The sequence below is a fragment of the Callospermophilus lateralis genome, chromosome 12 (assembly GCF_048772815.1).
Source record: "Callospermophilus lateralis isolate mCalLat2 chromosome 12, mCalLat2.hap1, whole genome shotgun sequence".
Classification (NCBI taxonomy): Eukaryota; Metazoa; Chordata; class Mammalia; order Rodentia; family Sciuridae; genus Callospermophilus; species Callospermophilus lateralis.
Genome location: NC_135316.1, coordinates 22,358,313 through 22,384,028, shown reverse-complemented (window position 1 = coordinate 22,384,028; position 25,716 = coordinate 22,358,313). Strand labels below are relative to the sequence as shown.

The following is a 25,716-nucleotide window of genomic DNA, read 5'->3' as shown; positions in this document are numbered from 1 at the left end:
AGAGAGAAAACAATTACATTGAAAGAGCCTCAAGTACTTGAGCCAATATCAAAAGGTTTAAGAAACATGAAACAGGAATATAAGAAGAGGACAGAAAGAATGGGACACAAATTTGAATTAAAATTGTCCAAATATTTCCTGAATTTTATGTAAGACACAATGATTTACAGATTAAAGTTCAGTGAACCTCAAGCAGACCAGGCCCCCACCCCCCAAACACACAAACCACATTTATAGATGTGGAGCAACACTGCTAGTATATAGCAGGGGAAAAAAATCTAGTTGTTATAAAACTCTACATAACACCCAACACAACAAGCAATTTCACTGTTAGTACTATATTTCACATCATAATCATTACCACTGCATTAACATGTATTTATAAGTATTCTTTGTATCCTAATCTTGCACCAAAAATTGTGAAGTAATAAATCATTTTAAAGTAATTCTAGCACAATTTTTTTGAAAGCTTCACATAATGGTCACATTTCACTTTTTTTGAAAAAAAGTGACAATTACATGGTATAATATATTTATCCAAGATATATGATGGGGAGGTCCAGAAAAGGCTTATATAAATTTTACACAAGAGAACAGATAAACCCATTGTGTTCCTACACTAGAACATGACTAAGTGATAAAAATTATAACTATTTATACAAGTAAAACATGAATATCAAAAACATTATCATTCAAAGCATCCAAATGCAAAAGAGTACATGCCACTTTTTCCTCTATATGAAAATCTAAAGCAGGCTAAATTAATCTACAGTAAAAAAATTCTGACACCGGAGATGGAGAACCAGCTTCAAAGGGTATGAAGGAGTTTGCTGAGGCCACAGTAATACTGTGCATCTCGATTTGCATTATATAACTATGCACTGCTAACATTCACTGAATGGTATATATGAAGATGTGTTCATTTTACTCTGAAGTATGTTTTACTAAAACATATTAAATAAAAACATTAAACCCTAATATAATGATATGTACACTGAAGTGTTCAGGAGCAAACTGTAAATTACCTTGAAATGCATAAAAAATGAGATGAATAGGGCTGGGGATGTAGCTCAGTTGTTAGAGTGCTTGCCTCACATGCACAATCCCAAGCACCCCCCCAAAAAAACATGAGATGAATAGATATGAACAGATGGAAGTTTATTGAACATCTTTCTAGTAGGTTTCAATTTTTGCAAAATAAAATCTTGGGTAAAGAAGAATGTTAAGTAATTCTTGAAGGTCCACTGTGAAACAGGAGGACCAGTTTGAAAATATAAGAGTTAAAAGAGACCGAAGAGCTTGGAACAACTAGCAACACAAGCAATGGTCGTTTCCCATCTTTGATATGAGGCAGCTGGACTAGCACTAAGATGTCTTCTAAATATATGAACACAATATACCTAAGATCCTTTCTATATATGAGTATTATCTGAAGCATCAAGATGTTGAGATTAATGAAAAGTCAACAGGCTATAAATAGATTTTCTGTACATTTCAGTTATGGTAGACATATTATTGTGGCAGCATTCATTGGCTTAACTAAGGTGAAGGAGAGGTTCCCACCATCTCATTTCTGTCCCTCTTGTGGTACCTTCTTCCTCTGGGTCCTTCCATCTCACTCATATTTTAATATTTTTGCATGATCACTATACATTGTCCTTTCCTCCTTAAGGAAAATAAATGCCATCCCTCTATTGAGAAACTCCTTTCCCTTCTCTTTGCCCCTAACTTCTGCTCATTCTTAAATCTTAGCTTCCATTGGTTCACAGACTAGACTTCATCCACTTTCTACCTCACTCCCAATTAGAGTACATGTAAAGTGATCTACATTATTTATTTGGCAATATGGAATGTCCTTATGATATACTTCAACTTAAGATTTTTTTATTTAACCTTATTTTGGTGCAAAAACAATCCTCATTAAGTAGAAATCATCATTCAAAATTTGTATTTGGATCTTTTCTCAGGCTAGTAATATGTAGTCCCATTCCCTCTCTTGATGCTGGCCATGGCAGTGACTGCAGCTTCTGGCCTGCCTTGAAATCACAGCAGGCAAGAACTGATAGCCTATAGTATGCTGTGTTGCTAAACTGGGATGTGCAGTAGTTTGGATGTATTAATGCATTTTCAAGTTAAGACATTTTCAATTTATGATGGGTTTACTGGAATATAACTTCATTGTAAGTCAGGGAGCATTCACAATTTTGTGACTATGCTTCTCACGAGACAAGAAGCTCCACAAAGGCAGGGACTGGCCTGCTCACTCTTCCCCAGCAAGTGACCTGCAGATGTTAGTAACAGCTCACATTCACTGAGTGTGCTAGATGTCAGGCACTCTTCTGAGTGCTTTTACAGATTCATGCATTTCAACTCCTATTAGTCCCTCAAATATTTGTTGAAGCCTTTGATTTTGTACTAGAAATGACAATTACTCAAAAAAATACTTGTTAATATTGAATGCCAGGCACTGCAGGCAATAAACAGAACAGAGTAAATAGGAATTCTCTGCCTTCTTCACCGAGCTCAGTCTGGTGAGCCATACACCCAAATAAAGAGAAAGTCATGTCAAATAACAAGTCCCATTACAGAGAGGGTATGCAAGGTATGTGGTAAAATACTCCATGTTCTTAAAATCTGCACACAATTTACCTTTTGTTTAAAAAGTAACTTGGAAATCCATCCATTATCTTATCACTTAACAAGGAGTTGCTCATTGCCTAGTTAACTGGGCACTGTGCTGGGGCTCTCAGATGCAAGACAAATAAGGATGACACAAAGCACACAGTCTGGTGGAGGTTACACAAAGAACTAACAATGTCATGTGACGTGTGTTAGGGCAAACATATCTACTGCTTGCATCAGCAGTCCAAGGCAGTTGTTACAAAGAATTAAGTTCCAGTCTGTCTTTCCTAACAAGACAAAACATACCTACCCAATCTGGATTCTCATTACTTCCAACATGAAATTCCTTCCCCAAGTTGAGTTTCATATCATGCATGGTCCCCTAGTTTTCTCATATGTGAAATAGAATGCCCATCTTAAAAGATTTTAAGGGGTAAGCAATGAATATTCACAAGCAATGGATACTACAGAGTACTAGTCATTATTATTATCAGACCAAATGTGGCCAAGACCTTCATTGCCCCAGCCTTTAACTTCTGAACATGTTGCTTCTGTTCCCAGAATGGCTTCTCCTAACTATACTACTACTTCCTTGTGGCACTCACAGAATTCAATCTGGACTTACAGCCACACAAACATTATGCAGAAATTTAAGTGGAATCATTGTCGAATCGTCTGTTATCTGATAATGAACATGCTACATAAATATCTTATACAATTTCCAACTTCCTCCTAAGAGTCAAACATACAACAGAACCTTGTAGGGTTAAAAGTGTAATTTTATTTAGATGTTACTTGTACATAATCTATAGTAAGATATACAAACAGATTAAAAATTGTTTGACAGGATCTTTTTAATACCACTTTGAATTCAATTTACAACAGCATTGGTAATACTGCAAGATGACACATACTCTGCTTCATAAAACAAAAATTACTTGCTACTCTGGCTGATACATTCCAACTAGTCTGTAATGGATTAAAATGTATCATGTATTTTAGTTGCAAATCATTACAAAACGTTTACAACCTAGCCACTTGGTGCTCATAAAAGATTTCGATGTGATAAAATTTACTGAAATGAAAATATTAATTTTCTAATAGGATCCTATGTAAAGAAAATCAGAAGTGTACCAAATCTTATGGTTTGGGGCTAACAATGCAAAAATCATTTGCCTGCTGCTCAGCCACATCATGCTTGTGCAGTGACATGTGGATTTGGGCATCTTTCCAGCCTGTCTGCCTGAGTCTGTGCCATGAGGAAAATGCTTATGAGATATTCAACTTAACACACATGGAGCAATACAACTGGGGAGAATTTAAAATAATCTTAAAATTATAACTATAATTTAAAATGTAAAATTTATAGAAATAAAATATACTGTTAAATGATTTTCTCCATTTGTTTTGGTAAATACTTTTTAAAAATGGAAACGGAAAATTCAAACTCTTCACTTTGTTCTTTGTAGGGAATACCATATTAGAAGATTTAAATTTAGACCAAACCAGATTTGTTGAAGATACTCTAAAATAATCTAGACTGGATTTTAGTCATTTTCCATTCTCTTATAGATAATAGAACACAAGAGGGCAAAAGCTTTCTCACTAGTCATAAAAACAAATTAAAAATAACTTTTTTATTTAAACTACAGGAAGACAACTAGTAATTAATAGGCTCATGAATATTTATGAATAAAGTGCCACTAATTTTATTGTAGTAGGATATAAATAGAAGAAATTCTGAAGTGAATAGTAGCTGACAGTGTTCCCTCCATCCAGAGAAGAGAACAGCCAGAAAACAAAGAATCATTGCTAAATCCAGGTTTCTGATTATACAGAATACTCCTAACCCAACAGTAACAATGAAGGCAAACTATTACAATAAATACAGAATAAGACTAAAACTGGTAGAAGTACCAAGAATAATGCCAACACAGTAGGTCTCTGCATTGGAAAAAAGAGAAATTTAGAAATTCACTAATAGTTGCTAATATTAAAAAAAAATCATAGTGATAGCCAAGTAGGGCCTGCTCAGGAGGCATACACCAATCAGCTGTGCAGCAGAGAGGACTTGAATGCACAGCCAAAAAAAGTGGGTATAGACATATATAGAAAGTGGGTATAGACACGAGACTTTGCAGTTTCAAAATCTATGTGACCAAAACCCAGTGTGCAGGCAGGCATCATACAACAGCTGCCCCAAGTTAAGAGGTATCCACACAGAGACACAGGGGTGATGTGGGCAGCTGGCTGATTTCTCCAGAATTCATGAACAAAAATCATTTGTTACAACATTCTCCCATCAACTCACAGATCTCAGCTGCAGCTCAAGATTCTTTCCTTTGTTGGAGCTGAGAGTTCCTAGCACCTGCAACCTATTGGAAGTACTGCAGATAGGCACAACTCCACAGCAAGTGAAGGACCTTAGCATATTTTTCCTATCTACAACCCAAGTCTGGGACAATTATTTATTCTAAACAAGCATTTGTCCTTATCTAGAATTACAAAGTAGAAGCTGCCATTCTTGAGTCTCCCTGGTAGTATGCCTGAGCCAGGTCTATGGGATCACCATGTGGAAAGGGGAATAGGGTGAGCGGAGCTGAAAGCAAGGTGCTTTGCCACCACTAGGGATCAAATCAAGGTAATCTTGTGAGATACATTTTTTAAAATTTAATGTGCTAACAACAATATGAAAGAAGAGAACTGTGTGCTTCTAGGACAGGGCAAAGGCCCTGCATGGGGCTAACCCCCAATCTGCCACAGCACCTTGAGAAGTAAATAGCTGTCACTATTTTTCACTTAAATGTAAACTTTTAAAATTCTGACCAAATGGAGTGGGTTGCCTTTGCACGCAGGGCCATATGTGGTAGCTCTGTCTAGCTGGGGGCTATACTCCTAGATGGCTCACAGCTGTTCTGGCTGCCTGGTGCCCAAGCCATCAGGACTAGCCAATATTTTAAGTGTGAACCCAATGGTCCCTAAAAGGGAAAAAGACCTTGTGTTCATTTGCATTACTACTGAGCCACTGAAACTTCATACAAAAATCACCAACAAGCATTTATTAAGTGAATATCCACAGGAAACTTGCCTAAAAAGGGCCCTTCCAATTTCACATTTGACAAGTGCATGAAAAGGCAATAAAATTATTCAGTAGAACATTTGAATTCACTCAGTAGCTTCCAAATCAAGAAACTGAATGCAGAAACATTTGATTCTCCTGTTGTTAGACCTTTCCCTCTACAACCAACTTCTTCTGAAACACATAGTAAAAATGAAAAAAAAAAAAAAGGCAAAACAGTGTCATTTACTGATTGGAAGACATCACTCTTGACACAGTCATTAATCTTGCCAAGACCTAATACCAGGCAGCTCACAGACACACAGCAAGTCTACAGAATCTTAATGATCAATAAGGGTAAAGTAAATACTTTCATGGCTAAGAGGGAAGCAAGATGCTGTTTTCAGAACAATGCAATAGTTACAGCATATCTCCTTGTGTGCAGCAGGATGTGCTATATTTAGTGGCACTTAAGTATTACACAGTAAATACTGAAAAAACCCAGAAATTTTGGATGTGCAGAAGCAATATCACATTATTAATACAAAAGGTGCTAAGCTACAGGATTATAATACCGCTATTTGGGTGCTGAAACCATCTGAAATCCCCAGTGAACTTCCACACACACTGAACTGGTGGTCCACCTGCCACCGTCCCTGTGTGGCCTTAGTCAGACCAGTGGTTCTCGTCAAACTCAGAGTCGTCATTGGAGTCGCTGTACTCTACAGCAATGCGTCTGGATAGGATTGTGGCCACATCATTTCCAACAGGCTCCAGCTTGGCCTCTTGCTCACATTGCTCCTGCACCTTTTTCAGCTGAATTCCCAGAGACACGACATAGGGGTGAGAATTAAAATGTTCTGATTGCTCCAGAAGGAAAGAAGACTGAACAGGACTACTGGACTTGGTTTTTCTAAGTTTAAGGACAAAAGGTTTTAGAAATTTGAGGAGAGAAAAGGGTGTGCAAAGTCCATTTTAAGAAGATTAGTTGTGACTAAGGTGCACATGAACACCTCAATGGAAAGTTCTAGAGCCACACTGTTCCATATGCCTGGCGCTAGTCTCTTCTCAATTCTTTATCATGATATGCATTCCTGACAGCTACAAAAAAACTCCTAATATTAAAAAAAATCAAACAAGCATCCTTTGACTCCAAAAAATCATTTAATGTGTAGAGCTATCATTTGAAGGCAACAAGGTTGAAGTGTGCTAGAGACCTAAAGAAATCTCTCTATAAGGAAGGCTGTGTGTATGTGGGGTGTTCCACTTACCAATTCTGATGGCAGCAAGGAGGTCACTTCGAGCATCACTTATCGGGGGCTGTGGAGGCTCAGGACACTTTGCCTCAGCTACAGGGGGGCCATGCATTGGGGAGGATGAAAGAGAAGAGCCGGGGCCAGGAGGGCCTGGTGGGGGAGGTGGTGGACCTGGAGGTGGTGGTGTTGTGAAGAGGATCCCAGCTGAGGGCGGATGAGGAGGAGCTGCATATGTGGAACCAGCTGATGCAGGAAAGGGGGGCTGCATGGGGATCTGGAGAGGGCTGACAAAAGCAGTTTGTGCTGAAGGAATCATGGGTGGAGGTGGAGGAGGAGGTGGTCCTGAAGGGTTGTAATACTCAATTATCTGTGCTGGGAGCATCCTAATAAAGAGATGAAACAGAGTCACCAATGTAACAATAAAGGGCCATGTCCCCGAGTTCTAATATGCCTAATCAAAGAAGTTCCCCCAGACACAATGCCCCCTACCATCCAGACTTCAGTCACTGCAGGATGCACATGCCCACTCTGTGGTTCTGTCATTTTACAGTCCTACATTATTCATTATGATGAATGCAAGACTTATTGAAACACACACACATACACACACAAACACACAATCATTGAAGAGGAAAGCACCTTCTGTGAATACTAAAATAATGTAGTTGCTGCAGAAGAGCAATGGCATCCTTCATCCTGGACATCTTAAAGGGCTTAGAAACTTGTCTCCTGAGGGCTGTGTGGCCAACCACATGAGGAAAATCCTATATTCTCTAGCCCAGTTCCATGGAAGCCCTGGGACCACAGCACCCAGTAGCGTGTCAAAGGCTTTGAAAAGTTCTAAGCCAAGAAATCAGCTGATTTCTGCTCAGTCAAGGGTTTTCCCAGTCAACTGGACCACAGGCCCTCTCTGTGCCTGAAAGCAGCTCTCTGGGAATCCTGGTTCCACCAGGGAACAAAAAGAATAGCCAAGTCTAGGTGGTCTCCCCTTTGAGAGCTGAGAACATACATTTAGAAAGTGACACCAGTGGTCTGGGTAAAGAACACACATTACAGAAGCATATATTCAACTTCTCTGGGTACTGAATCTGAGGGTTAAGACAAAAACAGAGCTAAAGAAACCCTATTAAAGTCAAGGAGGGAGCTTGATTTGATGAACATGTGAAAAGGAATGTCTTTTTAAAGAGGTATTAGAATTCTAACCCAGACAGAAAAGGAGAGGGCCTGGGGGAAGAACAATCTAAGGGCCCAGAGGTCAAGAAAGTTTATAGAGCCAAGTGTGCGAAGTGATGTTACAGGATTCAGTCACCTGTGATAAGCATTCTCTATGGTTCAACCAGGATGTGTAGAGAAATTTGAGAATTTGAACAGTTTCACAAAACAGCATGTCATCCTTTATCAATACCTGATTTAAAGATCCTTTCAAACACATGTAAGTATGTATGCAAAGAGAACACATATACAGGAACACAGAAGTCAACCTGGAATTTAGCTGTAATAAGGTAGGGTCAGTAGCACACCTATTTTATTTAACATAGAGTAGGATACCACTGAAGTGTCTACATCTAATTAGTCTTGACTATATTCTGATATCTAAAATATCGAGGTTAAAATTCTTCCACAATACATTAAGATTCAAATGCAAAAACAAGTAGCAACTAAAGTACAAGGAATACTGATTTACCCATAATCTGCTGGAGCCATTGGTGCAGAGGCTTGGGACCCCTCTGGGGCCTGGGGTGGTGGTGGTGATGGTGGCTGCTGAGGTCTGTTTAGGGCCATGTGCCTCTCCAAGGCAGAGGGGGGCTGGTACTTGTGTTCAGGGGCCTGGTTTGCAGCCCCAGGTGGTAGTGCATCACCGGCAGTGTAGGAAGGGGTGACCAGCTGGGGATGCAGAGAATGGTTGGGTGTAGCCAGATAAGAGTAGTCTGTAACATCTGATGCATGGGATCTGACATTGGAGAAAAAGGAATGAAAGAAATTTAAATTGTTTAAAAAATTTCCCTATTAGGCAGAAGCATATATATGAATAACAACATTGCCAAGTCACAGAAATCTATTTCTTTAACTATCAACTAGGTCTAGTCCCATGAGAGCTTCCAAGCAACAACATAATTACTATCTTAGCAGCAAGCCCCAGTGTTACATGGATTCAGATTCACAGCTTTGAAGTGAATAAGTCAGACAGAACAGCAAGCAGGAACCAGCAGAGCCTCGTTTTCACAATATTTCATGTACTTCTTTTCTAAGAGACATGACTACAAGATGAATCTCATTTCATTTAGAAACAGCATCTCAGACAGGATTTCGGTGGCAATGAAACTGACAGTATATAATTAGAAGATACAAAATGGCAGGTGAACTGGGTAAATATTAACAATAAGAACAGAAAGAGAAATGCAGAATGTGATGGAGTGAACCATGTTTTTCATAACAGAAGCAATTATTTAACCCAAAGAGAAAGAAGCAATTTGGTACACTATGGAAAGGTCTTCTTGCTTTCTTTGAACACATAGTCAAGTGTAAAACTCTGAAAATGGAAATCACATATTAGTGAGAAGAGTTCAGAAAGATGCCAGGTGCTGGACGCTGGATAAGCCCCAGAAGGAGAGGATAGACTTGCATGTATGGCATCAGCTTGACCACAGGCATTAGTAACAGTCACACACTCGTGGCCTGGGTTACTGGACACGTGTGAGTAGGGACTGCACATACTCTCATGACACTGAAGCAGGGGATGGCCTGGAACTGGGAATCCAAAGAAAGAAAATGACAAACCCTCTGGGCATTCTGTCCTCTTTCGTGCTCCCTGCCTGTTTCAGTTTCCTTGTGTCACTCATAAATTCAATGCCCATTTTCCTTCTCTCCCACTCTTCTTTTCTTGTTCTGACTTTTATCACATGTACTTGCTGGTTCCTGTTAGGATTCAGCTTGTGTTTCTCTCACTGAAGGAAACAGGCAAACACATTGGGAATGTGAAGGAAAAAGGGAAGACGATACAAGCTGAGTTTCCATCTCTAAGATTTTAGACAGAAGCTTCTGCTAACTGGAATTCTGTGTGGCATAGAAAAACTTGCTAAATCAAAAAGTCTGTCCCAGCTTTCCTTCCCTAATTGCGGTATAATAATAACCAACAACTCATTTTCCTTTCTTAATTGCAGTATGAATTCTAGATTATGGTGAGCACATGAAGATGTCTTCTGAACTCTGCAAACTTCAAGCAAATGCATTAAAAATATTTTTAATGGGAGAGGAATCTGGCCTATATTTAGACTTAGTACATTTAAAAACCATAAATACCTAAAATTCTGGGGTCATTGATGATTCATGCTAAGGAACTGTGTCAGTGACTATGTGCACCATTTTTTTAAAGGAAATAGTCATCCAGCAAAAAACAAACAAACAAACAACAAACACACAAACAAAAAACATGGAATGTAAGTGCTTCTTATGAGATGCATGGCAAGAAATTGTAAATATTGTGGCATAATTGAAAGTGCTATTCTGGTAAAGTTGTTTTGCAATGTAGAGCCAAATGAAGCCAAGAAAAAGGGGTTAACCAGATGGACAGACATAAAAGCAGAAGAAACAAATGTTTGAAGGAGAAATGAGAGCTGAAGATTTCTACAGAGCAGGACTTCGGTGATGAATGGCCACTGCAAGGACAGGATGAGAGGAGCAGAAGGGATTGGTCAGCTGAATAGTGAAAGATCAGGGAACAGGGAGATGATAGTAGCCTGGAGGAATAGGAGACTAACCCAGGTGGGAAGGTGGAAGTCGGCTAGGAGCTATGATGTCAATGTGGAGGTGAGTCCTGTGGTCCTGAAGCTCTCTGATCATCAGTAACCATCTGCTGCAGAAAAAAAAAAAAAAAAAAAAAAAAAACAGACGGGTGAAGACAATAAAGAAACAGGAAGAAGTCAGTCCAGCATGGTGGGAAAATCCAATAAATTTCTAGGGTTTTTAAGGTACACAGGGTCAGAACACCAATAACAGGGCCCAGAATTGATGAGAGAAAACAAGGATGTTACACATGGAGGTGTAATGCTTCCCGAGTACACTGAAAGAAAGAAAAGAAAGCTGGTTTTCAGGAGTGCAAGCATTTCATCAATGCTCAGAACTTAAATTCATACTTAGAAATAAAACATGTCTGACATTGTTTAGAGAGAGGGAAAAAACTTAAGATCAGCTTATGTGAACTAGGCTAAAGTATATTAGTTACATTAATGGCTCATACACATCATGAAACTTGATATTAAATTTTCTTCAATATCTTAAATACATTGATGAGGATACAACCATTAAAAAGTCATGTTTCTAAATAACACTTAAGACATAAAATATCATTTTTTAAAAGTTAAAAAATGGTGATTCCAATTTTGTAAAAGAAAAAACAAATATGCACCAGGACAAAAGAAGACTAAGGAGAGACACACCAAAATGGAAACACTGTTTTTTTCTGGCTGATGGAATTATGGTTATTTATAATTTTAATATCTTTTCCATAATTTCCAGGTATAATTAGTGTATCTCATTTCATAATAAGGAAAAAGTTTAACACTCAGTAAAATAAAAATATAAAACTTTTAAAATTAATTTAAGAGATATATTCTAAGTTCAATGATGAATTATATAGCTTATTTATCTCTTAGTAAATAATGTATACAAAAAGTGAGAGGCCATGGGAAATAGTATGAGCCAAAACAAAATTCTGAAGAAACAAAATAAACAATTCTATTTGCTTTTTGAAAAATAAGAGAAATGGGACTGAAGCGGGCCACCCCGCTCTCCTCGCCACCAAGGCGGCGGGCACGGGGCGGCACTGAGAGGCCTGATCCCTGCAGCACTGGTGTGCAGCATTGCAGAGCGGAGCAAGCCAGACGCACCAGGACTCCTGCAGGCTCTGGGGGTTCATGTTGTGGGTGCAGGTCTACTCCCGCAAGGGACTTTGCATCCTACTGGGTGCCTGTCTGGCGGCGCCCCCCATCTTCCAGTCCTCTGAGCGTGCCATCGCTGGAGTCCTAAGTCTCTGCCTGTTGCATGAGCTGCGAACAGCAGAAACGGATAGTGTCTGCTGTAAAGCATCTCTGGGTGAATGAAAAAGAAAGAAGCTCATGATTTCTACACAATAGTTTTTCCTTTACTGTACTACCTCCCACTCCTGGTATTCATTGTTATTTTTCATTTCCTCTTCATGCCCCCAACTTTCTTAATAAGACACCTATAGCTCAAGAATTAAAACCAAGAATCAACAAATGGGATGCAGTCAAACTGAAGTTTTTTCTCAGCAAAAGGAATAACCTGTGAGGTGAACAGGGAGTCTACATCCTGGGAACTAATTCTTACCCTTCACACATCAGATAGAGCTCTGTTTTTAAGGGTATACAAAAAGTTCAACAAGATAAGCACCAGAAAAAAAAAACCACAAATAATCCAATTAATAAATGGGCCAAGGACCTGAACAGACACTTCTCAGAAGATATACAATCAATCAACAAATTTACAAAAAAGTGCTCATCATTTCTAGCAATCACAGAAATGAAAATCAAAACTACCCTAAGATACCATCTCACTCCAGTAAGAATGGCAGCTATCATGAAGACACACAACAAGTGTTGGCGAGGATGCGGGAAAAAGGTACACTTATACACTGCTGTTGGAACTGCAAATTAGAGCAGCCAATTTGGAAAGCAGTATGGAGATTCCTTGGAAACCTGGGAATGGAACCACCACTTGACCCAGCTATTCCTCTTCTCCGACAATACCCAAAAGATCGAAAAACAGCATACTACATGGACACAGCCACATCAATGTTTATAACAGCACAATTCACAATAGATAAACTGTGGAGCCAACCTAGATGTTCTTCAGTGGATGAATGGATAAAAAAATCTGGCATTTATACACAATGAAATATTAATCAGCACTAAAAATAATAAGATCATGATATATGCAGGAAAATAGTTGACATTAGTGAAGATTATGCTAAGTGAAGCTAGCCAATCCCCCCCAAAAAATGCCGAATGTTTTCTCTGATATAAGGGGGATGACTCAAAGTGGGGTAGGTAGGGAGAGCATGGGAGGAATATTACCTCTAGATAGGGAATAGGGCTGGGAGGGAAAGGGATGGAGAAAGGGAATAGCAAGGATGGTGGAAGGAGACAGTCATCATTTTACAAAATACATATATGAAGATGTGAATTTGGTGTCAACATACCTTATATACAAACAGAGATATGATAAATTGTGGGATAAAGGTGCATTAAGAATTGTAATGCAAAAAAATCAATAAGAGAGCTCATATAATGGCATAATTTGGCTTGAACATACTTTATATACAGCGTTACAAAAAATTATGCTGTGAAAGGATTATTATGAATGTAATGCATTCCACTATTGTTATGTATGTAAGAAATTTTTTAAGAAAGCAGTATGGAGATTCTTCAGAAAACATGGAATGGAACCACCATTTGATCCAGCTATCCCACTCCTCAGATTATACTTGAAGGACTTATAATCAGCATACTATGGGATTGCAGCCATGTCAATGTTTCTAACAGCTCAATTCACAATAGCAATAGAACAAAACTAGGTCCCCTGCAATAGGTGAATGGATAAAGGAAATGTGATATGTATCTTCACTGGAATATTACTAAGCTTTAAAGAAGAATGAAATTATGGTATTTGCCAGTATGGAGTTGGAGAATATCATGCTAAGCAAAATAAACAATCCCCCCCCCCAAAAAAAAAAGGTCAAATGTTTTCTCTTAAATGCAAATGTTAATTCACAAAAAGGCGGGTGTGGTACTAGAGAAGAATAGATTGACCTAAGATTTGATAGCAGGAAGTAAAAGGAGGGGAGGGGATATGAAGATAGAAAGGATAGTAGAACAAAACAAACATTATCCATTTATATATATATATATATATATATATATATATATATATATATATATAAAATTATAAATATATAGTTTATATATATATATATGAAATCATGACCAATGTGATTCTCCAACTTGTACACTCAGAAAAAATGAGAAATTCTATCTCATCTTTGTATGATATGTCAAAGTGCATAAATGTATTCTATTGTCATGTATAACTAATTAAAATGAATATAAGATTTTTACTTTTTTATTTCTTTCATTGCCATTTATTTTTTTTAATGTGATATATATATAACATATATATATATATATATATATATATATATATATATATATACACACAGGTCACATATATATGTCTTCCCATTTCTAGGCTTTTTAAATGAAAATAGTCAATTTTTCTTGCTCTACTTTTTGAGGGTTATAGGGTTTTGGATAAGTAAATTTGGATTTTGTTTTGTATTGTCTATTTCACTACTCTATTTCACACTCTTTCTCCTTTCATTGCTAACAGCCAAATTCTACTATACTCTTTCATTCTTCCTTAAAATTCTTACTTCTCTATATTAATTTCTCCATCCTCAGAACCAACATATTCTACATCACCTCTTCATTTGCCCTAATCATCACATGAAATTGCAAAAAGTTTTCTACCCTCCTATCTCTACTCTGCTTCTTTCCTCTTCCTCAACTTATCCTTAAGATATATTCACACTAAAACATGTATAGATTCCAGTTTTGGATTTTGGATTTGATACATACATGAGATAATGGTTGCCTTTTAAAATGTTTTGCTTACACTCATAAAGGCAGTTTTGCACAAAGGTGAATGCCCACATTGACATTGGCCATTTTTGTATCCAATCTTCTCTTCAAATTGGGGATACAAAAGAATTATGAATGGCAGCCTTTTAGAGGTTTTCATATATGTCCACCATTTCAATGTTTTCATAGATGCCTTTACAAAGAACTTTTTAAATGAATTCAAGTACAAATCTGTGTCCCCAGAACATGATGTTTTTTCACAACTCTACCTAGCTAACTTCTTTCTTGCCTTCCTCCTTTCCTCCACTCTAGTACTTTTCAAAAAGAACCACTACCATGGTGGTCTCCATCTGTCCATGACTGACCATATGATTCCTAAGTCCCCAATGGTGGTAAAAAATGCCAGCATTCAATAGGATGTTCAATTCTGTATGTGGCTATTGGACCATATAAGTTTATTGGTGCTGAATCAAGGTAGCTCTGCATGACTTAGGACTTCATTCCTGAACACCATTCTTACTGGAAGAAAGAGGAGGAGAGTGAAATAACTTGGCACTACATCTCACACCAGTTTGGTTCCAGAAGCTCAGAAATTGTTGTGACATCTATAATATGCTTCTCTCTCTCTCTCTCCCTCCCTCTCTCTCTCTCTCTCTCTCTCTCTCTCTCTCTCTCACACACACACACACACACACACACACACACACACACACACATCACCTGAGTTTCTCCCCTTCACAGTTCACACCTGCTTCTTTTCTCTCCATTTAGTCCCTGCACTCTGCCTTGCTCATTCTTCAATCCACCTTCTACTCTGATCTCCACTGTTTCCCAATATTAGTCTCCTCAGGTATTGAAATAGAATTAATTCTTCAAATTATCTGATGACACTCTGAATTTTTACCTACACTCAAAGGGCAGAAGATGTACTCCTTGTTACCATTCACGTGTGTAAGCACTACTTAGAACATTCATGTCTTCATCTATTCAAATATTCTGCTGCTTGGGATTTAAATAAATATTCTGTACAGTGAAATCTTTTATACTGTGAGGCTCTTACCTTCCAGAGTATGTGTTTCCTTCTCAAATGCATCCTCACAAAAAACATCAAAGCACTCTTCTGAACAAATCTCAGAGACTCTCTGGCAAGATTAATATCAAAATTAGTATCACTTAAAATTAATACCAATAATTGATTCTGAATCATTATTCAAAAACAGAAATCTCACTTGCACTTTGAATATCAGTAAGAATAAAAAACTGGACAAGTATGTCTTCCAAAATTATGTTTGTAAAGAGAACTTTACATATCCTCTCCCATGAAGCCTAACTTCCAGTTTCACATGGCTACTAACTCAGTCTCTGAAAACATACTGTCTGATAGGATTAACTGTGCAAAGATACAACACCTGTCACACCTAACCATACTCAAAATTTTCTAGCATAAAGGAAAAATAATATTTAAAATATAACTGAACACATTTTTACAAATTCACCCAATATCAGCCAGCATTAAACATTGAAAACATTCCAAAGACAGGTTATTTTATGATAGAATCACAATAGACTGTAAGACAATTTGAATTATGGTATGCTGAAATAGAACAGTGTTACCTTGGCCTCATTTCGCTAAACAAAAACTTTTGAGATCTAAATAAATTTTGGAGAAATTTTTACTGAGAGGAACACTCATTTCACAAGATGCCAATCTTGTGAAGAAAAAAAAATCAAAAAAGGTTTCTTCAAAAAGGAACAAAAAGGTTTCTTCATTTTGCATTTACCTAACTTGTGTATAACAATGAGGTAGAGAATGTAGCACTTTACAGTTAGGAAACACCTAAAGAAATCAAAAACCAAGGTAAAAAAATGGCAGTGTGAAGGAACACCATGCTTCTCAAATTCCCACTGGACTTGACAGAGATCAATCAGGGTGGCTACATGATGAAATGGCTGTAGAAATATACTTCAGGACATCTAGAAAGAGCCAGACATCAGGGGAATCCCAGAAATACTGGTTTTTTGAACTATAAAAGCATTGACAATGAAGTCAACTTCAGCAGTGCCAGGGCAAAACTGGCTAGCATGAAGAAAGAAAGCTGCCCTCCAGGAATCTCAGTGAGAGAAGCCCAGCCATTTCAACAATAGCTCATGCCACTCAAGTCAAATGAATGGTTTTCTGTAAGGATAGGCCAAGGTTCTGCCTAACAAGTCAAGGGAACATGGGTGCACTGAGGATCCCTCCCTGAACTTTCAGAGTACTTGGTGAGGACCTATCTTCCCAAACGCTCTTTTTTTCCTTGAATACAGTCATGGCAGATCAGAAAACCAAAGACTTTGATTTCATATTTCCAAGAACCACTGCGACATGAATTCAGTAGGCCAGAAGACACCCCAAAAAATGGGGGTGGGTATTCTTTTTCTACAAGAAAAACTGAGAACATATTTGAATGAAATGCCTTTCCTGATTGCATTCTCTGCAGATTCATTGTTGGTCTATGACACAGCACTAATTTTTTTATTAATGTACATTTTCACAAATGCTGTTTCTCAACTTATTTATTATTTCTAGGAATATTTGATGGAAATTCTAGAATATTTGAGATCCAGAAACCTATCTTCTACAAAGAGTGATATTGTCACTTCTTCCTTTTTTATTCTTGCCATTTGTCTCTCTTGCCTGACTGCTCAGGCAGCTACGTTCCAGGAAGGAATCACTTCTCTACTGGAAGGTGGACACCAAAAACAAGGCCTAGTAAACTCCATGACCCTTGATTAGAGGCTGGTTCTATAAATCTCAAATTTAGAGCCACAAGAAGTGACCACTCTTAAAAATGAAGCCATTCAGTGGCCACTGCTATAATATTTGTTCAAAATCATAACCAGCTGTTAATAAGTCTCACATTGGATCCTTAGTCATTGATCAGTTAAGGAGGTTATCCAAACAAAAGCAGAAAACACCCAGCAAGTTTTTGCCTCAGTCCCAAGCAGAAAGCAGGGCAGTAAGGTACCATGAATTCTGAAATGGTTTGTACACTCATAACAATTTCAAGTTCCTTTAGACTTAAGCATTCAGTGATGGTCTAGGCATGATGAGAAGATTCTGAGTGGTAATTTTATAGGGCTTACTCTTGATAATTAAACAAGGAAAATATAGGGAAGTCAGGAACTGAAATGTCCAGGTTTACCTACCTTTGGTTTCTGCTTCTTAGAACCATTATGGGTGGTGCCCCCTTCCTCTGCTGTCCCATCAAAATGTGGTTCTGTTGACAAATATGCAGATTTACAGAAACTAATTAGAACATCTTGAAAGGTGATCCTGTGCCCTAATGGAAATACACAGGTCTAACAGTAATTCACTTCTATTCTCCCACACATGCATTTATGTGCATCTTCACTTTTAGCTGCACATTGATTTTAATATTTATGTGGCTGCTGTGTGTGAGTGATCCTGGAATGGAACCCATGGACTTTGGCATGCTTGCAAACATGCTGCCATGGACTTTCCTCCCTAGGGTTCTTACGCAATTTTCAGAAACCATCTCTCTCAAACACCCGTGATGGCTTGAGATCTGCCATCCTCCTGCCTCAGACCCCACAGAGCGGGGAATACAGATGTGCATAATTTGATCAGCTCACATGACATAATTGAATATGCTGAGTGGAATCTGGACTTTAAAAACCTCTTAGAAACATACTAGAAGTCAATCTTTGAAATCACACAAGGGCTCAAAGACTCACTACTCCAGATAATTGGAAAGTCCTCAGAAACACAACTGAAAACCCCCTTAGAAAAATAATTCACAAGGTCCACCCCACTGTACTTCAGAAGAGTAACTTTCAAACCACCCCACTTCACTTCTAGTGGCCTCCAAAATGACTGATAGGGTCGCTTTCACCATGAGCCATGAGTGCCTGTTTCCTTCCTTCTGAATGGTTCCTGTCTTCTATGCTGACAAATTGCTTGTCTTCTTTTCTGACTCCTGTGTGAAGACTTCCATAATTATGGCGCTTGTTGCTTAATAAGACTGCTATTACCAGGAGGGAGCTCAACAGATTCATTGCCCAGTGATGAAATCCTCAATGGCTTGGAGTGACAAGGTATTTCTATGTGAGTGTGTACTATATAAGCTTTGACATATACCTATGTAGATTGTTCTTTTTAGGCATGAAAGAGACTAGAGTGTACTTTGACATATTTACACAAATACAGAGTGCATTTTCTTCTAATTCGGATGTGAAGCTTGTGATGGGACATGATCTAAGCAAACAGGTCCAATTTTAAAATATCAAACGTCAAAGGTTCCCTACCATAGGTGGATGCTGAGAGACACAAAATAAGTGAGGGCATGTGGAAGCGGGAAAGTGATAAAAATATATCTTCTGCATATTCAGAACAGGGAAATGAAGAAAAAGGAAGGGGACAGGAATTAGGAAAATCATTGAAATGAATCTGACATGAATTTTTCTATGCACACAGACTGATACTGCTTTCCTTGCTTCTTGGGTCACACATTAGGAAGTTTTCCACTGGATGTTTAAATCACATATTGTCAGTGATTCCTTTATGACTTTCTCCTGGTGACTTCTGGATTGCAGGGAACAACATCATCTGTCACATCCTCCACCAACATTATCAGTCACCATTTTCAAGTCGGGATTGAGAAGTACATGACCTGATAGTTGACAGAGTGCATGGTATGTGCTAGCATGGATAAAAAAGCCCAGATGGGGTGGCTTTTCTGGATGTAGGGCCAGAGCTGGGTCTCTGTGAGTGAGGTGTGCAGCCAATGGTCGGAAATGGTGATAGCAGGAAAGGGAGTTGCAAGAGAGAAAGACAGTAATTCAATGGCAACTCCGTGGCTTCAAACAAATACAGGGAGTGACGAGGAGTCATGACAAGTGACTGATAGGACAGGGCATAGGGATACATACTCTGAGATAGGCCCAATTGAACCTCTGAAAGGTTTCTTGTTAACTTGACAACACTTGGACAGCCACATGGTACACCTTGGATCACGCTCCTTTATATGTGCACTGGAGCTAGAACAGGACACATTTCCTGGGCACATTGAATGTGAGAGGCCTATGAAAAATTGGTGGTGAGTGATTGGAAGGCAACAGCACAATATAAAATTGATTCACACGTGGACTGGTGCAGACACCTAGAGGACACTAAGTCTGCAGTGCCGGTGAACAATCAACATTTTAAATGAATTCAACTACAAATCAGTATCCCTGGAACATGACATTATTTCACAAGGGAACAAGAGATATCTAAACAGATGGGAAATGCACTACCTGAGTGGTTTCAGGGTTTTGTGGTCCCCATGCGGTTTCTGGGCTTCTCAGCTGCCTATGTTGAGGAAAGTGTTTTTTGTGTTTGGTGAGCGATGTCGTAAGTCTTGGATTGATTTACCAAGTCCACAATGATTCACAAAAGCTGGCATCCAGGCTCAGTGGTAGAGCAACTACTTCACATGTCAAAGTCCTGGGATCAATTCCCTCCCTTCATAATGATTTTCAATGCAGGAAATAGGAACATGATCAAACGCATCACTGTCATGAAGGAGGAACTTCGGATGGACAGCCTTAGAGACCATGTGAGAAAATTATTGCCTATGTCCTAAAAAATATGATACTTTTCTATCGGAAAGAGGAAAAAGGAGACATATACTTACATAATGTATTAAATTAGTGCAGATTGAAGCCTACAAAAGAAGGAGGTAACTGACTGAGGAAATCGGAGCATAAAGCCCATCACTGGTGTGATTCATCAAATAATACACTGGGTGTCATGGTAGAACACAATTTGAGTTTTGTAGATGGCATCCTCATATGCTTCACAGGCTCACCACCTATTCCAGCAATCAAGCTCCAATGCTGACTTCAGTGTGTCAGGAGCCTGGCACTACTGCCTAGCTGTCCACGGAACATATGGGAACTTTGGGAAAACGTAGAAATTCCTCATACCTGTTTATACATCCCTAAACATGTAAGAATTCCAGTGGCAGATCTGGGGTTTTATACCCATTTGAGATCATGGTTGCCAAATGGGGATGCAAAAGACTTACAATGGGGAGCCTTTCAGAGGGTTTCACATAGGGCCACCATATCAAGGGTTTTCATAGAAGTCTATCCAAAGTCCTCTTATGGCAAAAGGTACCTGATGTGACAGTCCTGACATCCTTCTTTCAGACACCCTTCCTTGCTTTGGCTTTAGTTGCAGGAGAATGTGTCAATCCAGTGGGAGGCTGGATGGGTTTGGGAAAATGACAGTAAATAAGTGCTGTGGAGGTACTGCAGTGTGTAGGTAATTGAAGTGCAAAGTGCAATTACCTTCAAGGAAGGAGATGTCTGAGATACTGAAAAGGAAAAGAGAAAGAGAATCAGTTAACCATGCATGTTACAAAACTCACCATACCTTCCTATGGTATTTAGAAGGAGCTGGACATGCATGCTTACCTTTGGGAATGATTGCTTTAATGTTTGGCTTTGTTTGGGGCTTTGTGCTTATTTCCTCAATTTTGCTTCTCCAAACCACAAGGCTGAATTGTACCACAACAAACAAGGGCATTGATGTAGGATGAAGGAAAACAAGCCATGAAGTCTCCAACCATGAGAGTGATTCTGAGAGTCACAAATCAAAGAGGAAAGAGAATCCATGCCAATGTAAACATGCCCAGTGAGGGAGGATGTGGTGGCAGATATTTTGCTTGTGACATATCAGAATTCGGAAGTTCACTGCACTCCCAATAGGTGTTCTTATTCTCCCGATGAGCTAGAAGTGAGTGAGTACCAATTGTGTAGAGTCCAGTGAAAGGGGTCATTCATTTCTGTTCAAAGAACTTTAACTAAACAGATTGGCTGAGATATACAATTTTAGAAGAAGGGCTCCTTAAAAGCATTTTTGATTTCCCTTACCCATGGGGGAAACCAGTGTGCCTTCAATTCTCGCATCCTCTGCATTTGCCAATGTGAGTTTGCTTGAGACAATTATAGAAGATAGAGGGCCCAGTTCTGAGAAACAATGGAATGTAAGATTAAAGTCTCAAAGTGTGGTAATAGAAAGGGAAAGTGTAAATTCTGTTGATGCAGAATAATTTCATACTGATACCTTTGGGTACCTAAAACTTGTGGGATTGCTCATGAAAAATAATTGTCTTGATACTCAAAGTATAAGCCCTGCAAAGACTTCTGTTCCCAATGGTTCTGCTTTAATCTATCTTGGTCATCTTTCAAGGATTTTCTTGAAATGACTCTCTCACAATATGAGCTCTGAAGGGGTGAGGTGTCACTCAGGAGTAGAGCACATTTATACCTTTCTAAAAGCTCTGCATTTGACCGCACTATGCCCTCCTCCCCAGAATAGGGGAAAAAGAGGTATCTTTGTGGGGAAAAAAAGTCAATGCTTCTAAAACCATAGAGAGATCATATAAACCTTTAACATCACTGCAAAATACAGGTTCTTGGCCTGGTAGAGCAGCATCTGGATATGACTTGTTCAAGTGGAACCCCATTCTACCATTCTCCTCTACTTCCAGTCATCTATGGACAAATAGTCCTCTTAAATTTCACTGGAGGGAGACTGAATGAACACAGCTGACATACATTCTCTGCCTCCTCCCATCATCTCAAGATTCACCTTGCTAAAATCTTTCTTGCCTTCCTGCTTTCCCCTACCCTTGTGCTTTTCAAAAAACAACCTCTACCAGGGTGGTCTCCATCTGTCCCCTTGATTGTCTTTGGATGGATTTCTCCCACTCACTCTTTCTTCCGAAAGTAGCAATAGTACCTTACCAGTACCTTTCCTTTTGTCGCGTGCCATGCTCAGAAATGAAAAAAAAATCTGTGCCTTCTGTTCCTCAGCTATTCCCCATGGCTCTTCACTGAGGCTTCTTTAAGGACAAGTCCATTTCCTTACTACTCAGAATGTGCTCTGAGGTCCAGGAGCATTGGAATCACCTTAGAACCTCTTACAAGGAATTCAAGACCTGCCAAATACAATGCATATTTTGAACCTGGTCCCCAACAGATGACGCACGAGAGTGGAGACATATGGTATGTAAGAGTCCAATCCTAAATCCTTCACCACCAATTGCCTATTTGGAATTGAGCCACCCTCTCCTCTCTACCAGTTTCCCCCAATCAAAGCTGTACAAGGAGTCAATATTTCCAATCGACATTTGTTCAGACTGTGGCTTGGGAGATCTATCCATAACCAACCCTAGGCTTTCCAAGTCCACAAGGGTGTTCAAAAAAATACCAGCATTTCATAGGATGTTCAATTCTGTATGGGGCAGTTGGAACATACAAGTTTACTGGTGGTCAATCAAGGTACCTCTGCATGAGCTGGGACTTCCTTCCTGAATGCCTTTCTCATGGAGGAAGACAAGAAGAGGGAACAACTTGGCACTACATCTCATGCCAGCCTTGGCCCTAGAAGTTCACAAGTCTTTCTGCCATCTCTAGTATGCTGCTCTCTGTAGCTCTTTCTCACCCATCACTGGAATTTCTCTTCTTCATGGTGCACACCTGTTGCTTGTCTCTCCATTGTCTCCCTGCACTCTATTCTGCCTTGCTCATTCTTTAATCCACTTTGTACTCTCCACTCCAGTGTTTCCCAACATATTGCCATGTTCCCATTACATCCAAATCAGACACCTGACTTCAAGGCTCAGTAATTTGGCAGCATTGGATTCTTAACAGGATTTTTAGAAAATTGAAATCTTTTCAATGAGAATATACTGATTATTGGTATTGAGTTTAGGGATAGTTGTAGAAATGAAAGAGAAGAAATTTATAACCTGAGCAGCCTTATAGTTAAAGGATCAGAGGCTTTCAGAACGTCATCCAGTAAAATAAAATAAAAAAAAATTAGTCTTCATTAGCTTTCAGATTTTTTCATTATTTTTGACTATCTAATATGAAAGATCAGAGAAATGGCATGGTGGAGATAAGCCACTTGCTTTGTATTTTTTATTATATTTTTAGTAATTTTGATTAATAGTATGTCATTTGGTTTCCATCTAGGGGATATTGTTTGATATATATGCTATCCAATATCTCCTTTCTCTCTCTGTCCCTCACTGTTTCTTACTCTTTTTTATTGTGAGATGCCTTTAAGGCTTAACTTTACTCTTTGTTATTCTTTTTATTTTTCCATTTCTTTGAAGTATTTTCTACATCCCTGTTTCTTGGGAATCTATAATGTTAACTTTTAAAGCCATTTTATAATGCAAGTTAATGTCAATGTACCACACACTAAATGTCAAAAACCAGACACATCTTCACAGAATTCCTAAATCTCTATCAGGGAAATCTCTCTTTTTCTGGTTCCCTTTAATTAAATACAGAATAATGGTTGTGCACTTAGCAAATTTACTTTTTTGTCTTTAAAAAATCTTATACAGAATCTCATAAGTAAAAATATAAACAAGGTGATCATTAAGCTGTTTATTAGTACAATATGGTATATATACTCAATGGAGTTTTACTCAGCTATAAAAAAGAAAATTACAGCATTTGCTAGTAAATGGGTGGAACTAGAGAACATAATGCTAATTGAAATAAGCCAGACTCAGAAAGTCAAGGGTTGAGTGTTTCCTGTTTCAGGAAGAAGTGAGAGGAGACAGAGAGAGAAAGAGAAAGAGGGAGAGGAGAAGTAGAAGGAGGAGAAGGGAGAGAGAGAGGGAGGGAGAGAAAGAGAGAGAGAGAGAGAGAGAGAGAGAGAGAGAGAGAGAGAGAGAGAGAGGAGTAAAAAAGTAGAGGGGATAGGGAAAAAGGAAGGGCAAGCATGGGAAATTCTGTGGGAAGAAATCTACTAAAATTTGCTGTCATGTACAAATATATCACAATGAACCTGCTTATACATACAATCATAATGAAATCATTAAAATAATAATGATAATAATAGATGAAACATCCATAAAGTAGAGCAATTGATCTGGAAGAGGGAAAGAGAAGGTGCTAGGGAATAAGAATGATCAAATTGTGGTGTGTGTAGGTACAAATATGACATAATAAATTCCACTACTATGTATAATTATAATGCAGCAATAAAAATATAGGCAAAACCCCCTGAGATTTTTTAGTTTTATACTTCCTTTGTGCAAAATGTTTCAACAACTAAACCAAATTAAAATTAGTATACCAAAGCATACAATCAAGACAAGTTACATTAATCAAGAAGTTGAAGCTATTATTTTGTTGTTGTTATTCATACACCTACAAATTTTCCAGATTTGATTGTATCCACTTCAATGCTAAAAGCACTAGTATAGTGGTAATGGCGGGTAAGTTAAATATCCATTCTACCTCTGAGCTTATAATACTTCATTTTCTTCCTTAGGTTTTAGTTTTAGGAATGAACACATCACCAAATCCTGGTCAGTGAGGTTTAAAAAAGGAAGAAAGAAAGAACACTAAGTCCAAAACTTTGACAGAATATTACCACCTGGCTATATAAAGACGGGAAGAAATGGCACTATCCTATTGTCTGCCTAAGCTGAAGCAAACATGAGACAAGGCAGAACTCAAGGAAGCGTGAGGAGAGGAACCTAAGCCCCAAGGTGCTGTGTTTGGAGTTAGCCCAATCAGTTGGTGGCATTCTACTTACTACTCCTATATGAAAAAGCATTCTTTGAGGAAATTTAGATTAAGTGATATATTGGCAGTTTCTTTTAGTTCAATCTGATACAAGGAGTGGAAATAATTATCCCATATTCTAATGACCAATGATATTCACTATTAATATTTTGGTGGATTTAAGGACAAATTAGAAATGTTTCCTTCAGAAATATTATGAAATACAGTTTTCTAAAATTGTAAAAAAACAATCAAACAAAAAGCAAGAAAATTCATTTTCCTTTCTGGAAACAACTTGCTTCCTGTCATTTTTGGGAGATTCACTTTGGAAAACAAAGAGGTACTAATTTTAGAAATCCTTAAATAATTAAAAAGATTAACTGTTAGTAAGCGATGATCCAAAAATAATTACTTGAAGTTATAGAGTTCTTTGATTTTATGCAGATGAGAAGCAAGATAAAGAATACTACTTTTATTCCTTATTTTATAAGTTTATATTTGAAAATCTAAGAGAAAAAGAAAATCATAATACAAAAGACAG

At 38.3% G+C, this 25,716-nt stretch overlaps 1 protein-coding gene across 1 annotated transcript; it reads right to left on the bottom strand.

The window, feature by feature from the left end:
- Positions 1-6,346: 6,346 nt before the first annotated feature.
- LOC143411812 (actin-binding protein WASF3-like) lies at positions 6,347-11,851 on the bottom strand. Its single transcript, XM_077110701.1, has 6 exons — positions 11,718-11,851; positions 10,695-10,789; positions 9,715-9,877; positions 8,621-8,887; positions 6,955-7,319; positions 6,347-6,507 (listed from the first exon to the last, which is right to left on the bottom strand). Exons 1-6 carry the CDS (start codon positions 11,849-11,851, stop codon positions 6,347-6,349), a joined length of 1,185 nt encoding a protein of 394 aa, XP_076966816.1.
- Between the last annotated feature and the right edge of the window lie 13,865 nt (positions 11,852-25,716).